This window comes from Vicia villosa, linkage group LG4 (genome assembly GCF_029867415.1).
Source record: "Vicia villosa cultivar HV-30 ecotype Madison, WI linkage group LG4, Vvil1.0, whole genome shotgun sequence".
NCBI lineage: Eukaryota > Viridiplantae > Streptophyta > Magnoliopsida > Fabales > Fabaceae > Vicia > Vicia villosa.
In genome coordinates, this window is record NC_081183.1 from 146,087,905 (window position 1) to 146,105,199 (window position 17,295).

General features: G+C 34.2%; 2 protein-coding genes across 2 annotated transcripts; one reads left to right on the top strand and one right to left on the bottom strand.

Moving 5' to 3' along the window:
• The first annotated feature begins 510 nt into the window (after window positions 1–510).
• On the top strand, window positions 511–6,090 carry LOC131595409 (uncharacterized membrane protein At1g16860-like). The gene is made up of 4 exons (XM_058867752.1): window positions 511–1,395; window positions 3,192–3,347; window positions 4,663–4,874; window positions 5,158–6,090. Exons 1-4 carry the CDS (start codon window positions 652–654, stop codon window positions 5,348–5,350), a joined length of 1,305 nt encoding a protein of 434 aa, XP_058723735.1. The 5' UTR covers window positions 511–651; the 3' UTR covers window positions 5,351–6,090.
• Window positions 6,091–10,417: 4,327 nt separating this feature from the next.
• Window positions 10,418–14,534, bottom strand: LOC131599875 (EH domain-containing protein 2-like). Its single transcript, XM_058872119.1, has 15 exons — window positions 14,387–14,534; window positions 14,162–14,310; window positions 14,014–14,071; window positions 13,860–13,915; window positions 13,721–13,763; window positions 13,546–13,613; window positions 12,800–12,913; window positions 12,556–12,658; window positions 12,372–12,421; window positions 12,086–12,214; window positions 11,753–12,004; window positions 11,567–11,646; window positions 11,231–11,357; window positions 10,936–11,079; window positions 10,418–10,856 (listed from the first exon to the last, which is right to left on the bottom strand). The coding sequence occupies exons 1-15, from the start codon at window positions 14,454–14,456 to the stop codon at window positions 10,671–10,673; spliced, it is 1,629 nt and encodes a 542-aa protein (XP_058728102.1). The 5' UTR covers window positions 14,457–14,534; the 3' UTR covers window positions 10,418–10,670.
• Window positions 14,535–17,295: the final 2,761 nt, after the last annotated feature.

The window sequence follows — 17,295 nt, forward strand, 5'->3', positions numbered from 1 at the left end:
TATAAAAAAAATGATAATAAAAAATGCGACAAATAATAAAAAAATGATTTAGATGGTAGAGCAATTTCAATTTCTTCTTTGTCGATAGGAGATTCCGGTGCCAAGAGTTCGGATATGCATTTTGAAAAAAAAAAAACCATGAGTCTTACTCCTGCAAACACAATTTTCTATCCAAAATAGAGTGTGGAACATCAACATTCAACGTTATTAAATTATTAATCATTACCGTATTTAGGAGATAAGGTGCGGAAAGTAAAGCAAGAGAAAAGATATAAAGTTTGTGTAAAAAGAATAAAAAGGAAAACAAAAAGATACATTAATAAAAAGGGTAACAATGTAAAAATAATCAAAGCGTGGGAGAGAAAAAAACGCGAAACAACAAATTTTGATTTACCCATCTCACCCCCAACTAGCACAACATTGTGTTACAAGCACTTTGTCAAAACAGGGACATATTCGTCATTTCCACAAAACTGATTCCCATTTCTATAATTCTGTTGAACCTTCCCACTTAGTAGTGCTTCTTACCTTCACTCACTCACACACACTCACTCGCATCAAAAACAGTGTAACATAACAGTAACTACCAAAAAAAAAAAGAAAGAAGAAGAAAAAGAGTTTCGCACTCTTTGAAAGCTTCTCGCTTTCTCAATGGGGACTCGAATCCCTTCGCATCAGTTAAGCAGTGGACTCTATGTTTCGGGTCGACCCGAACAGCCGAAGGAGCGGTTACCGACAATGTCGTCGCGTTCTGTTCCGTACACCGGCGGTGACCCGAAGAAATCCGGTGAGCTTGGTAAAATGCTTGATATTCCGGGATTGGATCCCAAATCTTCTTCCTCGACTCACAACAGTGGCGGCCAGGCGAGATCCAGGCCGAACTCGGGTCCAATTGGGAGGAACAGCGGTTCGGGTCAAATCGGGAGGAATAGCGGTTCGGGTAATATGTCGAGGAAATCAACTGGCTCTGGACCGATAGCGTTGCAGCCGACTGGGTTGATAACGTCGGGGCCAGTGGGATCCGGCCCGATTAATGTGAGTAGGCGGTCGGGTCAGCTGGAGCAACCCGGTTCGGTTGGGGGTGGGAAGGCGGTTTATGGTTCGGCGGTGACGAGTTTGGGCGATGAAGTGAAAGTTGGGTTTAGGGTTTCGAGGTCGGTGGTGTGGATTTTTATGGTGGTGGTTGCAATGTGTTTGCTTGTTGGTGTGTTTTTGATGGTGGCTGTGAAGAAGGCTGTGATTTTGTTTGCACTTGGAGGGGTTATTGTGCCTGTTGTTGTTTTGATTACTTGGAATTGTGTTTGGGGAAGAAAAGGGCTTTTAGGGTTTGTTAAAAGGTACCCTGATGCTGAACTTAGAGGTGCCACTGATGGACAGTATGTTAAGGTTACTGGGGTAATTCTCTTTTGCAGAATCATCATAATTTTAATAATAATTTATTAATCTTTGGTATCTTATTTTTTAATGTTCACATTGTTTATGTTTAATTTTGATCACACTTTCTATTCTTGGAGTGTGTGTGTGGAGAGGTTGGTTTGTTTATTATATTCAAATAATTTATTAATTTATTGTTAGGTATGAGATTTTCTTGGTATGGATTTGATACTTATATATTGATGGGGAATGAATTTGTTTTTATGTTTGATTGAGACTTTTCTTTTGTAGTTGACCTGTACATGGATGGCTCTATCTATGTAGGGGTTGCTGGAATGTCCAATATCAGTATTTAAGCTACTGAATTTTGCTTTTGGTAAAAAAGCATAGCCAGTAAATGATGTTTATAATGTATAGATTTGCTCTATTATTGGTATCACAAAAATCATGACTTGAAAGGGGGCAGGCAATGCTTTTCTTATTCCACTTAAAGTGTTGATTATGGTGACCACTTGAATTAGGCGTGTAGATGATGTTATGGAATAATAATGTTGTCTTATGTGCATTTATGTGGTCAATTTAACTAAATAAGGATCAGATATTTGCTTCTCTAAGAATGTTAGAATTAGGAAGCTTTTTGCTTTGTTACCAAAAATGCATGCCATGTCATAAGAAAAGGTCTGAAGATTTTTTGATTAGGAGAGTAGATCAGGTGGAGGGGAGTCAAATAGAAGTAGAGGTAGACTTAGAAAAACGATAAGAAAAGTTATTTAGAAAGATCTAGAGATTAATGATTTGGATAGAAGCATGGTCCTGGATAGAATATTATGACGAAAGTTGGTCCATGTAGCCGACTCTATTTAGTGGGATAAGGCTTGGTTGTTGTGGCACCTAAAATGCATGCCATGTGAAAAAAATTGTTTTTTAGTTTTTACAAAAGTGGATATTAAGTTATTAACATTGGCTTTATTTATGGGTTCTGCTGTTTTGTGATATTTTGGGGAAGTTCACATTGCTGTAAAATTGAATAGCATTTATGAAATCATTTTTGAATTACTCTTCACACCTAATATTTTCATGTGGCCATTTAAGTAGCAGGCTGCAGGAAAAAAATCTTTTGCTAGACATTTTTGAAATATGCTCTTAGTTGTTTTTGTCAATAAAGCACATACACGAACATTGAACATGACAGTTATAATTATTTAAGAAAATTAATTAATTGAATGCAATGACATGATTTTTTGTTGTGTCGGACACCAAACACTGGACACGCTTTCGATCAGAGGCGTTAGTGCTTCAGATGTTTTATCTTATTTCCTGAATAGGATGTACTCACATACTCTTAATTCACTTTATTTCTTTATATTAGCATTGTGAAATACTCAAAAGGGATTCGTCTGTTTGGGTTGTTGATTATGTCCTATACTGCATTCTATGTGTGTTTGTCCTATGAGACATATGGTCATGTTCCATACATTTTGTTCCTCCCTAAAAACTTCAAGCTTTTACTGTCTTATATGGCACTTTTTTTAACACATTATATGGCACTGTTTCCTTATCGATATAGTTTTGTCTTTTGGAAATTTTATTAGTTAAGGTGGTCTAATGGTCGTTTTACAACAGTCCCCAAAGGGATTTGAACTTATTCCATTGAGATTACAAGGTCAAACTCCTTACTGTTGAGCTGACACCTTATTGTTATAGTTCTGTAGTGATATAAGTGAGAACTATAGACTTTAACAGCGTTGGCTGGAGGGGAAGAACTTGGTATGACTCCATTTTATATTTTTACACTTATTTTTTTTTCCTTTCTGTAGGTTGTAACTTGTGGCAGTATTCCTTTGGAGTCATCTTATCAAAGAGTATCTAGATGTGTATATGTCTCCACAGAATTATATGAATATAAAGGATGGGGTGGAAAATCAGCAAATCCTAAACACCGATGCCTCACTTGGGGTTCTAGATACTCTGAGGTTAGTTTGTTCGACTACTTTATTGATGTTTTATGTGTACTGATATGGGAGGATTACACACAATTTGACAAGAGTCCAACGTTGTTAATCCAAATGACAGCTATAATATAGAATGATGAGATGCTTAAGGAATAATAATTAAATTTAGGTAAGATATTGTTCAGAAGCCTAAATCTAAGGAAACCTTAGATCTCAGGACAGTGTCTGATTCCCTGAGAATTGGGTATTATCAACCAGTACTAGCAAGCTTGCAAGCTGTTTTTATCTCGGGGCGTCGTGTCAGTTGATTGTAAAGCTGTTTATTTACATCTACAGCCCTAGATATAGTCTGTTAAGATATAATGACGCCAATGTATGCTCACTATTTAAACATAAGATATTTCTATACATATCCTTATTAAATATATATTACGACACCAAAGCCAAATGAAACTGAAATTATTGATTCCATGAAATAGGGTTAGCCAAAAGAGTACTGCAGCTGCTCACTTTAAAGCAAAAAAGCTTATTTCAACTAATCTTAAGGAACACACCGATCACAGGCTTTCAGCAAGATCAAGCCCCACTGTCCATCTGGTGCTGCCCAGCGGCAGCTGCACCGATCCACCCAAAATGTGAAAGCCATAAATGCAAGGACTAAATAAACTAATTAACATGCAAACCATTTGATTATTGTTATACGCATGCTACCAGTATCTTACTATATATAGTATGTGAGTCATATCTCCTATCTTGGTTTGATAGAAAATTCAACCCAGTTGATATGAATTTCTAGTGTGTGTCTATTTTGGACATGAATCTCATTGAATCCTGATTCATTATGATGAATCGTGATTTGCTATGATGAATGATGGATCTCAATTCATTCCAATGAATCACTATCTAAACTTAGTGTAGTCAGCTTCTTTTTGTTGTCAACTCTGTATAGCTACTTTTCTTGTCATTTTGATTTATGACATGAATTGTTGAGGTTTATAGAATTTTATGTCATTTGTTTTTATTTATAAATGTCCTGTTTTTTTATTGGTAATGTATCTTTACTGTTCTTACGATTCATAATAAAATCCAATTCATGATTCAGAAATAGGACTATCGATTCGAGATTTGAATCTCAAATTCATACTATCTTCTAATGCACAGTTCAAAGATTTATGGTGCAAGTATTTTCTTGTGTGTATACCTGTTTTAAGAGTCAATAAACTCCAAATACAAAAACTTCTGTGGTTGGTTTTGTCTTGCTTCTTGTTAATGTATGGCGAGTTTGTCTCACTTGCGCTGCATAAATGACAACAATCTTATAATTTTCTATGAGCAGAAATACATAGCAGACTTCTACATATCAGATTTCCAGACCGGGTTAAGAGCATTAGTGAAAGCAGGCTATGGTGCCAAAGTTGCTCCTTTCGTGGAACCCACTACTGTTGTTGATGTTACAAAGGAGAACAGAGAGTTATCTCCAAACTTCTTAGGCTGGATCGCAGATCGCAAACTCTCTACTGATGATCGAATAATGCGCCTCAAGGAAGGGTACAGTCTCTCATTCTTATATGGATTACTGTTTGAGTTAGTTTGATAGGAACTGAAAATCTCTGGATAATAATTATCCAACAAAAAGAGGGCTCTTTGCCGTACAACATAGGAAAATCCTCTGGAAAACATATATTAAGTAATAAAAAAATGAAAAGAAAGATGTCTAGATAATTCAATAGGAAGAGCGTACTTTACCATTTTCCTCATGCTCCTAGGTATTTTCTTTTACAGTTTCGATTCTATTTGTTACTTGGTACAAGGTTAATTTGGAAATGTACAGGTACATCAAAGAAGGCAGCACAGTAAGTGTGATGGGAGTAGTCCGTCGACACGAGAATGTGCTCATGATTGTTCCTCCAACAGAGCCTTCCTCAACTGGTTGTCAATGGAGCCGCTTCCTTTTGCCAACCAACGTTGAAGGTCTTATCATAACTTGCGAGGACAACCAAAATGCCGATGTCATTGCTGTTTAGTATAATCCTCCCTTGCTTTCTATTTCCTCGGAAATAGATGTCACAATACGGAGTTGGCACAAACCAAACGGGAAATCCTATGCTACGGAATAAGTATTATTTCCTTTCCACATGCACGCTTTTGGAAGAAGATGCATAGTCGATTACTAATATTTTCCTAATAATCAGAATACCGCCTCATTGATATGACGTGAGATTTGGATTTGCTGCGGTCAACAATCTACGCATTCATACAGTTAGCTCGTTGATGGCCATTGGATTGAGATCGGACAATTTAAATTCTAAGATCAGTATTTCGGTTTTTTCAAATTAAAACATACATTATATCTGAACTAACTCCGGTGTCGATCCAACGACCACCAACATACTGACTGCGTGAAGCGTTGAATATCTTACCACAAAAATTCAAATCCATATTATGTGAGGAATCATCAAGGCCAAACTAACAACAGTTTGGTGATATGATATCAAAGTATCCACGAAGTTGAGCATTGTTATTTTTCTATTTATTTTATGTACATATAGCTAGAGGAACCCAAAGGGGTTCATAGTAGTTGCTTTATTATGTTTGAGTTGATTTCTAGAAGGATTGTAGTTTTATTGACAAATATTAATTGTCAATGCTTGGTTAAGTTTTATTCTTAAGTTGATATTATTTTGTTATGCCACTGTTCTAGTTGTAAAAATTGAAAACTATCAATGTTAGCATGATAAAGCTGTGTAAATGTTGGTTAAATTAAGTGTTTACTTGTGCTGCTACTTCTTTTGTGCTTTGCCAAACATGGAGATAATGAGCTTTCCTATTTTGGGTACAAATTATTGATAAGTTGGATGATTTAATTGTCAAGTGTTTTAGTTCAAGATCTTTATAAAATTTCCTATTAATTTTGAGATTTCTAGAGTGTTAAAATATGTTTGTAGATCCTAAATTTTGGGGTGTTTTTAACATTAGTCTTTACTTGCCTAATTTAATTTAAATTTTCACTTTAGTTTCTTAACAAATAAACGTTCATAATTAGTCCCTTAAAAAATTATTCCTTTAGTCAAGTTGGTCATTTATGTAAAATTTTGAAAGAAAGTTAAGTGGTGGATATGTGGCAATCTAGTTAGTATTATTTAATTTGACATTTTTTATTTATTTATTTAGATTTTGAAGTTATTATTATTTTGTGCAACAATTGAACCACTCTGTTAGTATTATGTAATTTGACATTTTTTATTTATTTTTTTAGATTTTAAAGTTATTATTATTTGTGCAACAATTGAACCACCCTGAATCTTAGTATCTTTCATTTCATTTGGTAAACAAACAATTGAACCATAAATAATGTGAGAGAAGACGAAGAGAACGTCGAACCCTAGATTCTCAAAAGACATAAATAATGTGAGAGAAGACGAAGAGAACGTCGAACCCTAGATTCTCAAAAGACATGTGTTTTCATTTCGTTTGGTAAACAAACAATTGAACCATAAATAATGCGAGAGAAACGAACAGAAGACGAAGACAACATTGAACCCTAGATTCTCAAAAGACATACACGTTTGAAGGAAGACATAATTTTTAAAAAGGTGTACACGATTAAAGAAAGATGAAAGAAGATGTATAATTACTTATCCTAATTATTCAACTTCATTCTTTATAAGGCATCAATATTTGAACTTGTTAAAAATGATTTTTCATTAACAATTTTTTACTTTTGCCTTTCAATCTTGAGATCCTTTTCATTAACAATTTCATCACCTAATCACTTCATAAACTTACAACCATTTTCCTTGTGATTTGTGTAATTTCTACATCCTTAAATTTTTTTTCCAAGGTTCAAAGTTCAAACCTTTTATGTCCGTCCGAGTATAAAGAACAAATTTCTCTTGAAAAAAACACCTCATCCTCTTGTTTCTTCTAAGTACAGATTCAATTGTTTCAAAACTTTGATTCTTTAACATTGAAGCACTGTTGAGAATCTTTGACATTGAAAAGATATTTTGAAGAGGATGAGAAATGAAGAAGATGAAGGCCGAATCCTAAAAAACGCAAGACAATACTATTTTCTTCTGAATGAAGAAGATTACGGCTATAAAACATTTGTTGACTCACTATTTTGACTTTTATCATTCTGTCATGTCACATTATCACAATTTAATGTTTTTTCTTAGCATTTAATTTGAGGTATTTATAGAGATTGATTGGGTCTAGATTCTTGTACCCAGGGTGGTCATTCCGCTCTATTCAAGAGCGTGGAAACCGTTATTTCCCATATCCTTTTAAAAAAAGTATTTTCTTTAACTAAGTGTTCTGGATTGGGCTAAGACTAGGCCCAAGATAGTTCCGGCCCACTGAACCTCAGAGGCCCAAATCCCTCTGTGACCCACTATTGGGTCTGGAATGCCCGTCTCCATTATGCTCGGCGTTACCCTCCTCGTGAACCTTCTGACGCCCGGCAGAGATGCCCCCGCGGAGCTCTTCTCTGCCGAGGACCCCGCCCTTCACGAGCAGGCCCTCCACCGAGGACCCTGCTCCTCGTGGGGCTCTTTTCACATCCAACCCTCCGAATAATACGGTGTCCACGTGGTCCTTAAAAGACTGCGTCTCCCTTAAACTTCGGAGCGGTTAACCAGGACAGAGGGCACTCACGCACCTCCGATATTTCCGTCCAGGAAACCTGGCAGTCTCCTAATTGGGCCTGGGCATCCAACCCAAATAGCAAGATCATGGCCCAGCGCTGGGGGCTATAAATATCCTCAACTAGAGGGTCAGGTATTCACTTCTTTCTTACTCTTAGCTTGTACTTGCACTCCTTTGCTCGTTTTCTTACTTTGGCATCGGAGTACCTTGCAGGTACACCCCCCTCCTCCCTCCTTGAAGACCCAGTTCCGAGCAGCCAGTGACGACTCTTCTGATCAGGTACGATCACTAAGTTTCCATGTCGTTGGGCCTGTTGAAGCACAGGTTCTTACATAGATGAGTGATGGTTTAATCTAGACCCAACAAGGACGAACAATTCGTCAATAGGCGAGTGGTGCTAACAATGGGCGTGTTATGTGATAGATGGGTGGCTAGAAACCACCCTTTAGCGTAGGCGTTGATCTTTGTGTTGCCTTATCTACCCCTTTCCTTACAAGCTTGGGGAAACGTATCAAAATAATGCCTAGTTTGCTTATCCTGGTACACAGTCCCTCGAGCATGAGGACTTGTAAAGGGAGAAGTGATTTGATCCTATGTTCCTATGCGAGACTCTTAGGTTGAGGAATTTGGCTCAGATGAACAAAGCGTGTGGTATGAAGCTTGTTGGAAAATTGATAAATGGAAAAGAGGACTTGTGGTGCACTGTTTTGAAGAACAAATACAAAGTGAAAACTATGTCTGATTGCACTTCAAAAGGGATAAATTCTAAGCTTTGGAAGGACATCATCAAGTTGAAGCAGGAGATTCTAGACTGTGCGAGCTGGATTGTTGGGGATGGTGCCACCATTCAACCTTAGTCGGACTATTGGATCGATATCGGTTGGAAGTTAATAGCATTGATTTTCATATTCCTCAGTATCTTCAAAATGCTAAGCTAAAGGACTTAGTTGGATCTGATGGTGGCTAGAATTGGCGGGTTTTGAATCATTGGCTGTCAGAACACATCCTTCAACAAATCAAAGTGTGATTCCTCCTAGCATTGATTATGGTAATGATGAAGTTGTTTTTGAAAGGAACTGGTAATAAGAGGATAACAGTTATACACTTCTATAACAGTCTCCAGGATGGTGAGCAAGATAGCGATAATGATTTTTAGAGAAGTATTTGGAACCTTAGAATTCTGGAGCGTATCAAGTCTTTTGTATGGTTGTTGGGCCATGATCGATTATTAACTTATTATCCCAAGAGTTTGAAAGGAATGGGAGGGGCAAATTTGTGGTTGTGCTTGTGAGATTACTCTTCATGTTCTTAGGGATTGTCCTATAGCTAGACAGTTATGAAGTAATAATGTTCCATGTAATATCAAGCGGGATTTTACTACTACTAATATCAATAAGTGGATAAAGCTGAACATAACACAATTGGAGCATTGGTGTAATTATTTGGCGGTCGGTTGTCACATTTTGTGGTTTTTTAGGAACAAAGAAATGCATGATGAGAACTTCATTCGACCATATTGCCAATTACTTTCGTGACTAGAAGGATACAGGAATTTGTGCGCTCTCAAATTGGTAGCGGTATTGGTATGAATGTTGAGAGCAACTTGATTGAGGTGTGTCGGGAAGCTCCTGATGAGAGTTGGTACAAGATTAATTTGGAATGAGCTCGTAGTGTCTTGAAAGGAGCTGGTTGCGGAGGTATTATCCAAACTCAGGAGATTGCATTAGTGGTTACTACAAAAAATTTGGGATTTGTAGTGCCTTTTGTGCCGAACTTTGAGGAGTTTTGGAAGGTTTAAGACTTGCAAGGAGACTTGAACTGTGCGTACATTAAAGATGTCCCCTCAAAGGATGTTGAAGGGTATGTTTTGATTAATCATATCCAAAGGCTGGTGAGATTATTTGAAAATTGAAGGGTGGTTCACTCCTATAGAAAAGTCAATATTTATGCGGACATTCTAGTTAAAGTTGTTCGAGATAGTCACCATGATGTAGAGTTTCGAGAAGAAGTTCTTTTTTCTTCATGGAGTCATTAGTTAGGGATGTTAATGGGACTAGTGCCCTTAGAATTATTATTTAGTTGTTTTTCTCTTTAAACTTAAGCCCTCTCTGTTATCAAAATAAGTAAGTAAATATAAATAAATTAAAAATGACTAATAAATTTCTCAATTTTAATATCATACACCAAATTATCATTAAGGTTTCTCATTTCTACAATGCTAGTCAATAAAATTTAAAATAGATTTTTAATGCTCTAAAAAGTATTTAATGTTTTCTTGATTCAGAGAAGTTTTTTTACAGTTTCTCCTTTACATCCTTAACTTGTTAGCCAGAAACTAGAATTACGTTTTAAATTTTAAATTATAAAATGATTTGTTACTTGCTTTATTTTAATGTAAAAAAAACAATATTTGAAGTAAATAAAATGATTACTTTAAAAAGCATATCATTTCATTTCTCACTTTTTTTCAAAATTTCCATTTTATAGATTTCTATCAGTCCCACATTCACCAAGTACCACATGGTTGTCCCACAGCAGAGTAATTTTCCCTAAGGTTATACAAAACTAAAATGATAAGAATATAAACCAATGAAAATAAAACCATCTACAATCATTATGATTAATTCAAATATTAAAGTCTTACATTTATGATGAAACCATCTACAATTGTTTAATGATGGATAAAAAAAATTCATTTTAATCATAAGGATTTCTGAATTTCTTTAAAAGCTCTGGAATTTCATATCCAAGCATGTCATCTATGGCCTGTATCATTTTTGGCTTTATTTTTTCAAATTTGTCGATGCTATAACTACTCAAAACTTCTTTGAAGTGCTCAACACTGGGAAAGTCACCTGCTGGTAGATGGTACTCCCTTTGAATCTGTTTTTTAAAACATAAATGAAAAGCACTTAGAAATTAAGCAACAAAAGTAGATAAAAAGAGAAGGTGAAGGAGAAACCTTTGCAAATTCATTATCAAGATTATCAATAAGTTTTTGCTGAGCCTTGGCTTTGCCCATTATTGCTGGCATCTCTTTCTTAAGATGGCTAATTATGTATGCATGAATTTTTGCCGATCTAGCCCGTTTCACAAATTCGTTGATCTGCATGCGTTCAAAAAAAACAAATAATTGAGATGTGAAATATATATAAGCATGAGTATAAATGCATGCCTTGCTTTGTCATCTAAATTCAACTCAATCAATTCAATTTGCACCAACAAGTCGCCTAAATAATACGAAATTAGCAACTTACCCTGCGATCACAGGCCTTCTTTGGAATATCCAGCAAATCTGCCAACAGATCATTCTGTTCCTTCTCAAAGAGATTTTTTCCTAGTGGACCAACTGATCCTTCACTTGTAGGCTTATCATTAAACGACCTGCAAAAGTCAATAATAAAATTTTCAGGAATAAGATGTTAAAAATAAACTATTAGATTAAAAACTAGAACTCCAAATAAACAAAATCCAACTACATGCAAGCATTATTTGTATTTTCAAATCACACAATATGGTAAAATTATGGTTAACTTGTAAGTTGTTAGGAAAGTGGTGGTTCATCTGATGTATTTGGAAAATAACAAACCTACCCGATGTATACACGTGAAACTTCAGGAGTATTTAGAACCTTCCCTAGCGACCACATCAACGCTCCATAAACTCTCATAAGCTAAAATGTTTCAGTTACACATGAATTAAACAAAAATTAGCACACCATTGAATAAAATGATGTGTAAATAAAATAAATTGCTTCAATCTATTTTAATGTGTCTTACTTGTTGAGTATCAACTTGGTCTGACTTATTCAAAACCACGCGTATCTTGTCCTCATTGCCACGTAATGAAGAAATTACACGTTTGAACTCGTCACTGATGTCAAGTTTATGCGGGTCAAATAGAAGAAGAATGACATCGCATTTGGCAGCAAACCAAGATACAACACCAGTGAAATCATAGCTTCTTTGTGTCCTTTGTTTCTCTCCAGATAGGACACCAGGAGTGTCCACAATTGTTATTTCATCCAGCAGCTTAAGGAGAAAAAAATTAATTCAATTTCAAAGTACAAATATTGACAAAGACATTTGACTTGGAACACAAATAAAACTCACTGGATGTGGCATTTGAGAACATTGGAACTTCGACAAAAATGAACCTCCAAAAGTTGTCAGGCCACCAAAAGGCATGTCAGCATCAACAGCTATAGTGTTTCCAGGAACACTCCTCTCATCAGGACCGGACTATAAATAAAAAAGATGGTTAGTTTTGAAGGACGCTCCAAGAACACAATCAAGAGCACAAAACAACATAAACTAAGGAAGATAAATATGCTAACAATAACAAGAATAAAAAGCTATTGATTTCCATCAGTAATACAAGAACAAAAACTTTCCATACCATGACAACAACAAATCTATCTGTTGTAGGCTCTGGTCCAATGTGTGCTCCTGTCCAAAGAGCGTAAAAGAGAATATATAGGATCAGTATATTAGTTAACTAGTTATGTCCGTCGGTCATCAATTGTTTTCAATGAATTAAAATGTAATAACAAAACCGCTAGATCAACCACAATTCAACCAACCTGGATAATCACATTTTAACAAATGTTTTATAAATGTTGTTTTCCCCGTAGAGTATTGACCAAGAAGCATGACCATGGGCTTAGCATCAAAATCACTGTTGGTCTGAAAGGAAGAAATCAATACATTCTTACAGTTAACATCATCATATTTGCATGGATAAGTGTTAAGTAAAGCACGTTATATACCCACATATGAAATTATTTGACAAGTTTTACATATAAGTTGGGTACAAATGCCACTTACCAACAACGGAGAAACAAAATCATTATATCTATAAGCAGCTTCCAAGGGCTTTAGTCTTTCAATATACAATCTCTTCAAGCCATCAACTATTGATGTAACTGCATTGGGAGGTAACTACGAAAAAGCAAGCTATTATGCTTAGAATATATACAATAAATTAATATTAAGAATATATGAAGTAGATCTTAGTATTTGATAAAAATCAATCACAAAAGCACATTATGAATGGTTTTTATGTTGAATCATCATGTGTACATTGGTTTAAATATTGGTTTGTACGCGTGATTCATCTCATCAAAGTAACGAATAGACATGGGAGAGGAACGGAGCTACATGAGATGAAATACAACGTTCCTAATAGAAGTGTGTACCAAATTGACAACACTTACCAACCATATTTGAAACAAAATAAATCAATAAGAATAATATTTACCGAGGAAAGTGAATTTATGTAATCAATAAGTGTGAACTACTCGTATATGTTTTACATCAACTCCTTCAGGTAATTATGAAAGCAAGCATAATTTGTTGACATGCTTCAAGGATCTCTCAATTACATAACGATCTCTAAATAAAAATTAAAAAGAAATAAAGAATTCATCTTATATAAAATAATGTATAGCCAGCACCAACAACTTATTCAACGAGATGGAAATCATATCACCATATAGCCAAACAAAGTATGAAACTCACAATTATGAATTTCATGACAATTAAATTAAGTGAGGAAGTATAACTAGACTCACTTTCTTTGAAGATTTTGATTTTGAAGTAAACCATGAGTTAGGCAGAAATGGTTGAGGCTGGACAGTCACTGCATATTATTGATAAAAATAATCGAATCAAATATCATATATCAAATATCAACGGAAGAATACAATATCATGAATAATTATAAAAAGAATAAGTTACAAATCTAACCATTCACTTCAGGCGCGGCAGTTATTGTCAAACTCTTAGTTTGCTGGAAAAAATGCATCAAGAGAGCAAATAATTAGAAATAAAATTATAGTATAATCTAAATAATTAAGCACAAATATGATAGAAGAACACTGCTTACTGCCACTAAAGTATCTAATCCTTCAATCACAGGTGGTTTAACATTTTCCTTATCCACTACAATCAGTCAAAACGAACAAATCAGTTTCATTAACAAAACACAGAAATTGAAATTAGAGATTCAAATTCAATCTTCAATATGAAAGCACACTCACATTGAATCTTTGGTAAATTCGAATTAAGTTCATATCCTGCTTGTGCAAGCGAAACCAACTGTTCATGATAAAATAAAATCGAATCGAACTCAGATTCTGGAAACAGAATTGTTAAATCTATGAATATAGATTAAAAACAATGTAGAACCTCCATTGCAGTAACAAACTCCGTGAAACCTAGAAATCCTTGGCGTTTGGTATCAGAAAGAGCCCAAAGCTGCTTGAGTTGAGAACGAGATAAGTTGGAGAGTGCGAAGAACTTCGTAGCTTCGTTTCCACTTATGCGCCCGTCACCATCTATAGTCAAATAACGAATTGAATTAGTAAGTGTATGTATGAGTGAGTGAAAACGAAAGCGTGAAACAATGGTTACCTGAATCTGCTAAATTGAACCATTCTTGATAAGTTGAAATCTCTTCTTTTGAACGATTTTCCGTTTTCATCTTCGAAAACGCTCTCAAAAAAGTGATTTAGAATTCAAAAATAGCAGAGAGAGAGAGAGAGTGAGAGAGCCTTTTCTATTGTTGTTTTCTTTTGGGTATTTGGGTTTTAATTAAGGGGTTCTTTATCATGATTTTGACACGTGGAATGGGATGTGATGAAGGGTGCTGTGTAATTTTGCTATGGAGTGGGACCCTTTGGTTAGGTGATGAAGGATTTGTAGTTGTTTTGGTTTAATTGAGTCCGTTAGATATTTTATTCGGTGGAGTTTTATGTGGATGTTTCCACAGAGAATACTTTCTTTTCCAGTTTTCTCATTTTGAATGTGTGCATTTCGGCGCCATTGGGTTGGGGGGCCATCTAGACCGTTACACAGGAAAACGTTCCCGTTGTACCGACTGTCACGCATGAATCATGCCTCGAAAATGATCAAAGATTTTTTCAAACAAATAGTATTATTTTTGAGTTGTAAAAATATATTTAAATTTGAATTTCAGATTGAAATAGTGTAATCTTCTTCAATTTAAATTTTCAAATTGTAATACAATACTAGAATAAAGAATATATATTAATATGTCTAAACAATGTCAATCAATCATACTCTTATCTTTAAATAAATTATAATTATACTCTTATTTTAAAATAAATTATATAATATATCTAAATTAGGGGTACTTTGGTCGGTTTAGGTTGAATTTAGCCAAAACAATAACTCAATCCGTACATAGTACATTGATTTTTGAGAGTTAAAATAACCATCCACAATATCATTGAATTGATTTGGATAAAACCACAAATTTATGGATTGGATTGTATTTGATAGTGAGTTACCCAATATTTTTTCTTTATATAATTATTAATGATATTACATTTTTCTTAATAAATAATATATCATATTAGTACTATTTTTTTAAACATCATGTCTAAATGTACAATTAAATTTATCATAAACATATATTTGTAAAAATCAAAGTTACATTAAAGTAAAACCTAGAATTGCATAAAATACTTACAACTTACTAGAATTAACATCAAAATAATTAAAATGTGACATCCTAAATAAGTTAAAATCATTACTTACTAAGTAAAAGATGTTCAAAAGGTTGAAATTGAAACAAGCAAAATTAAAAACGTCAAAGTCATCACTTGTCAAATTACAAAAAATAGAAGAAAAAAATACAGTCACTCAATAACCCATGTATTTTGTGGGTTCGGTCTGAGTTTACCCATAACTCAATTATTTTGAATAGATTTTCATTTTTGAAAATCAAATTCACCAAATAACCCTACCCAATCCACTTTTTTGGATCGATTTGAGTGGGTTTTATTGGGTTTATTGAAATTTACCCAACCCATAAATACCCCTAATCTAAATAATAAATTTTTATTGAATAAAATTGTACAATTATTTTACATGTACTACATTTTAACTCATACAGTCAGTGTTTTAAAAACCGGACCGGACCGGCCGATCGAACCGGAAATCAGCCAGGTAACCGGTCTGATTCAATAGTTGGATCGGGTATGCCATCAAACCGGTGGAAACCGGTGAAAACCGGAAAACCGGCGGTTTAATTGCTTTTTTTTTTTAACTTTTTCTTTAACATTTTTTTTAAATTTTTTTTAAACTTTTTTTTTAACATTTCTTTGAATTTTTTTTTAACTTTTTTTTTAATATATTTAATAGTGTATTACTTAAATGACATTCTCATATAATTTTTTTCGTTAGTGACAAATTAAAAATTTTATTGTCTATTTGTTATCTTTGCTAATAAATTTTCTTAAATAGCATAAACATATTGAATTTTATTTGATTTTCTTTTTAGGAGGATCCTATTTTGAATTAAATTTGGTACACATTGGAGTTATTTTGTTATAAACTATTCAATTAGATTACGTTGTAATTAGACTTTGTTTGCAATTAGACTTTGTAATTTTTTACTATTTTGTTATGTGTGATACCTTTGTTTAAAATTTGAATTTAAGTTATGAAATTGTGAATTTATGATATGATATTTTTAAAAAATTTAAAAGCTAGTTATATTTTTTTAGAGACTGAATCATCCGGTTCGACCGGTTTTATACCTATATAATGACAAGTCTATTCAACCGAGTTATCCGGTTTAATCCGGTTTGGTCGTGCGGTTCGACCAGTGACCCACTGGTTCGACCGATAAACCAGTGACCCAGTACCCTCACTGATTTGATGACCGGTCCGGTTTTTAAAACACTGCATACAGTACAATATTATGATACAAAAAATTTATATTTACATATTGATTTGTTTTTAATTATAATTTATTTGAAGTTTTAAAAAATTGATTAATAGATAGTGGGTCCAATTGATCAAGAGAATATTTAAAAACTTTTATGATTAGAAGTTTGCGAGTGTTTATTAATCTAAGAGTTACATGACTAGAACTAATTATTTACATTGTTACAAAGTTGGAAAAAAAACTATTCTTAAAAAGAAAGGCTTAAAATAAAATAACATCATAATTTTCATAATTCTCATGTAAAATTGAATTAAATAGTAAATTTTAATGTAAAAATTATATTTAAATTTAAAAATTATAAATTTTAGTTTCGAGTAGAATTAAATATGAAGTCAGAATTAATTCTACTTTATAAGAATCAAACACCTCAAAATTTCTCTATTAGGGGCCGTCTATAGGGCCCAAAGATATGGAAGCCAAATATCATCATGGAACAATGCCCAACGAAGAGCATGTGGATCCTTTCTCCCCTTCGGCTAGCCATTCTCCCACGCGAGCGATGTTCTTACCGTATAGATTGATCTAACGGTTAATCACATAGTGCGCCTCATAACATGCGTTCAGT

Coding starts and splice junctions, on each gene's coding strand:
- LOC131595409 (XM_058867752.1), top strand. CDS start 652: ATGGGGACTCGAATCCCTTCGCATCAGTTAAGCAGTGGACTCTATGTT. Junction 3,348..4,662: donor GGGGTTCTAGATACTCTGAG/GTTAGTTTGTTC, acceptor TTCTATGAGCAG/AAATACATAGCAGACTTCTA. Junction 4,875..5,157: donor ATAATGCGCCTCAAGGAAGG/GTACAGTCTCTC, acceptor GGAAATGTACAG/GTACATCAAAGAAGGCAGCA.
- LOC131599875 (XM_058872119.1), bottom strand. CDS start 14,456: ATGAAAACGGAAAATCGTTCAAAAGAAGAGATTTCAACTTATCAAGAA. Junction 14,072..14,161: donor AGTTTGTTACTGCAATGGAG/GTTCTACATTGT, acceptor TATCATGAACAG/TTGGTTTCGCTTGCACAAGC. Junction 12,422..12,555: donor GTTAAAATGTGATTATCCAG/GTTGGTTGAATT, acceptor CTCTTTGGACAG/GAGCACACATTGGACCAGAG.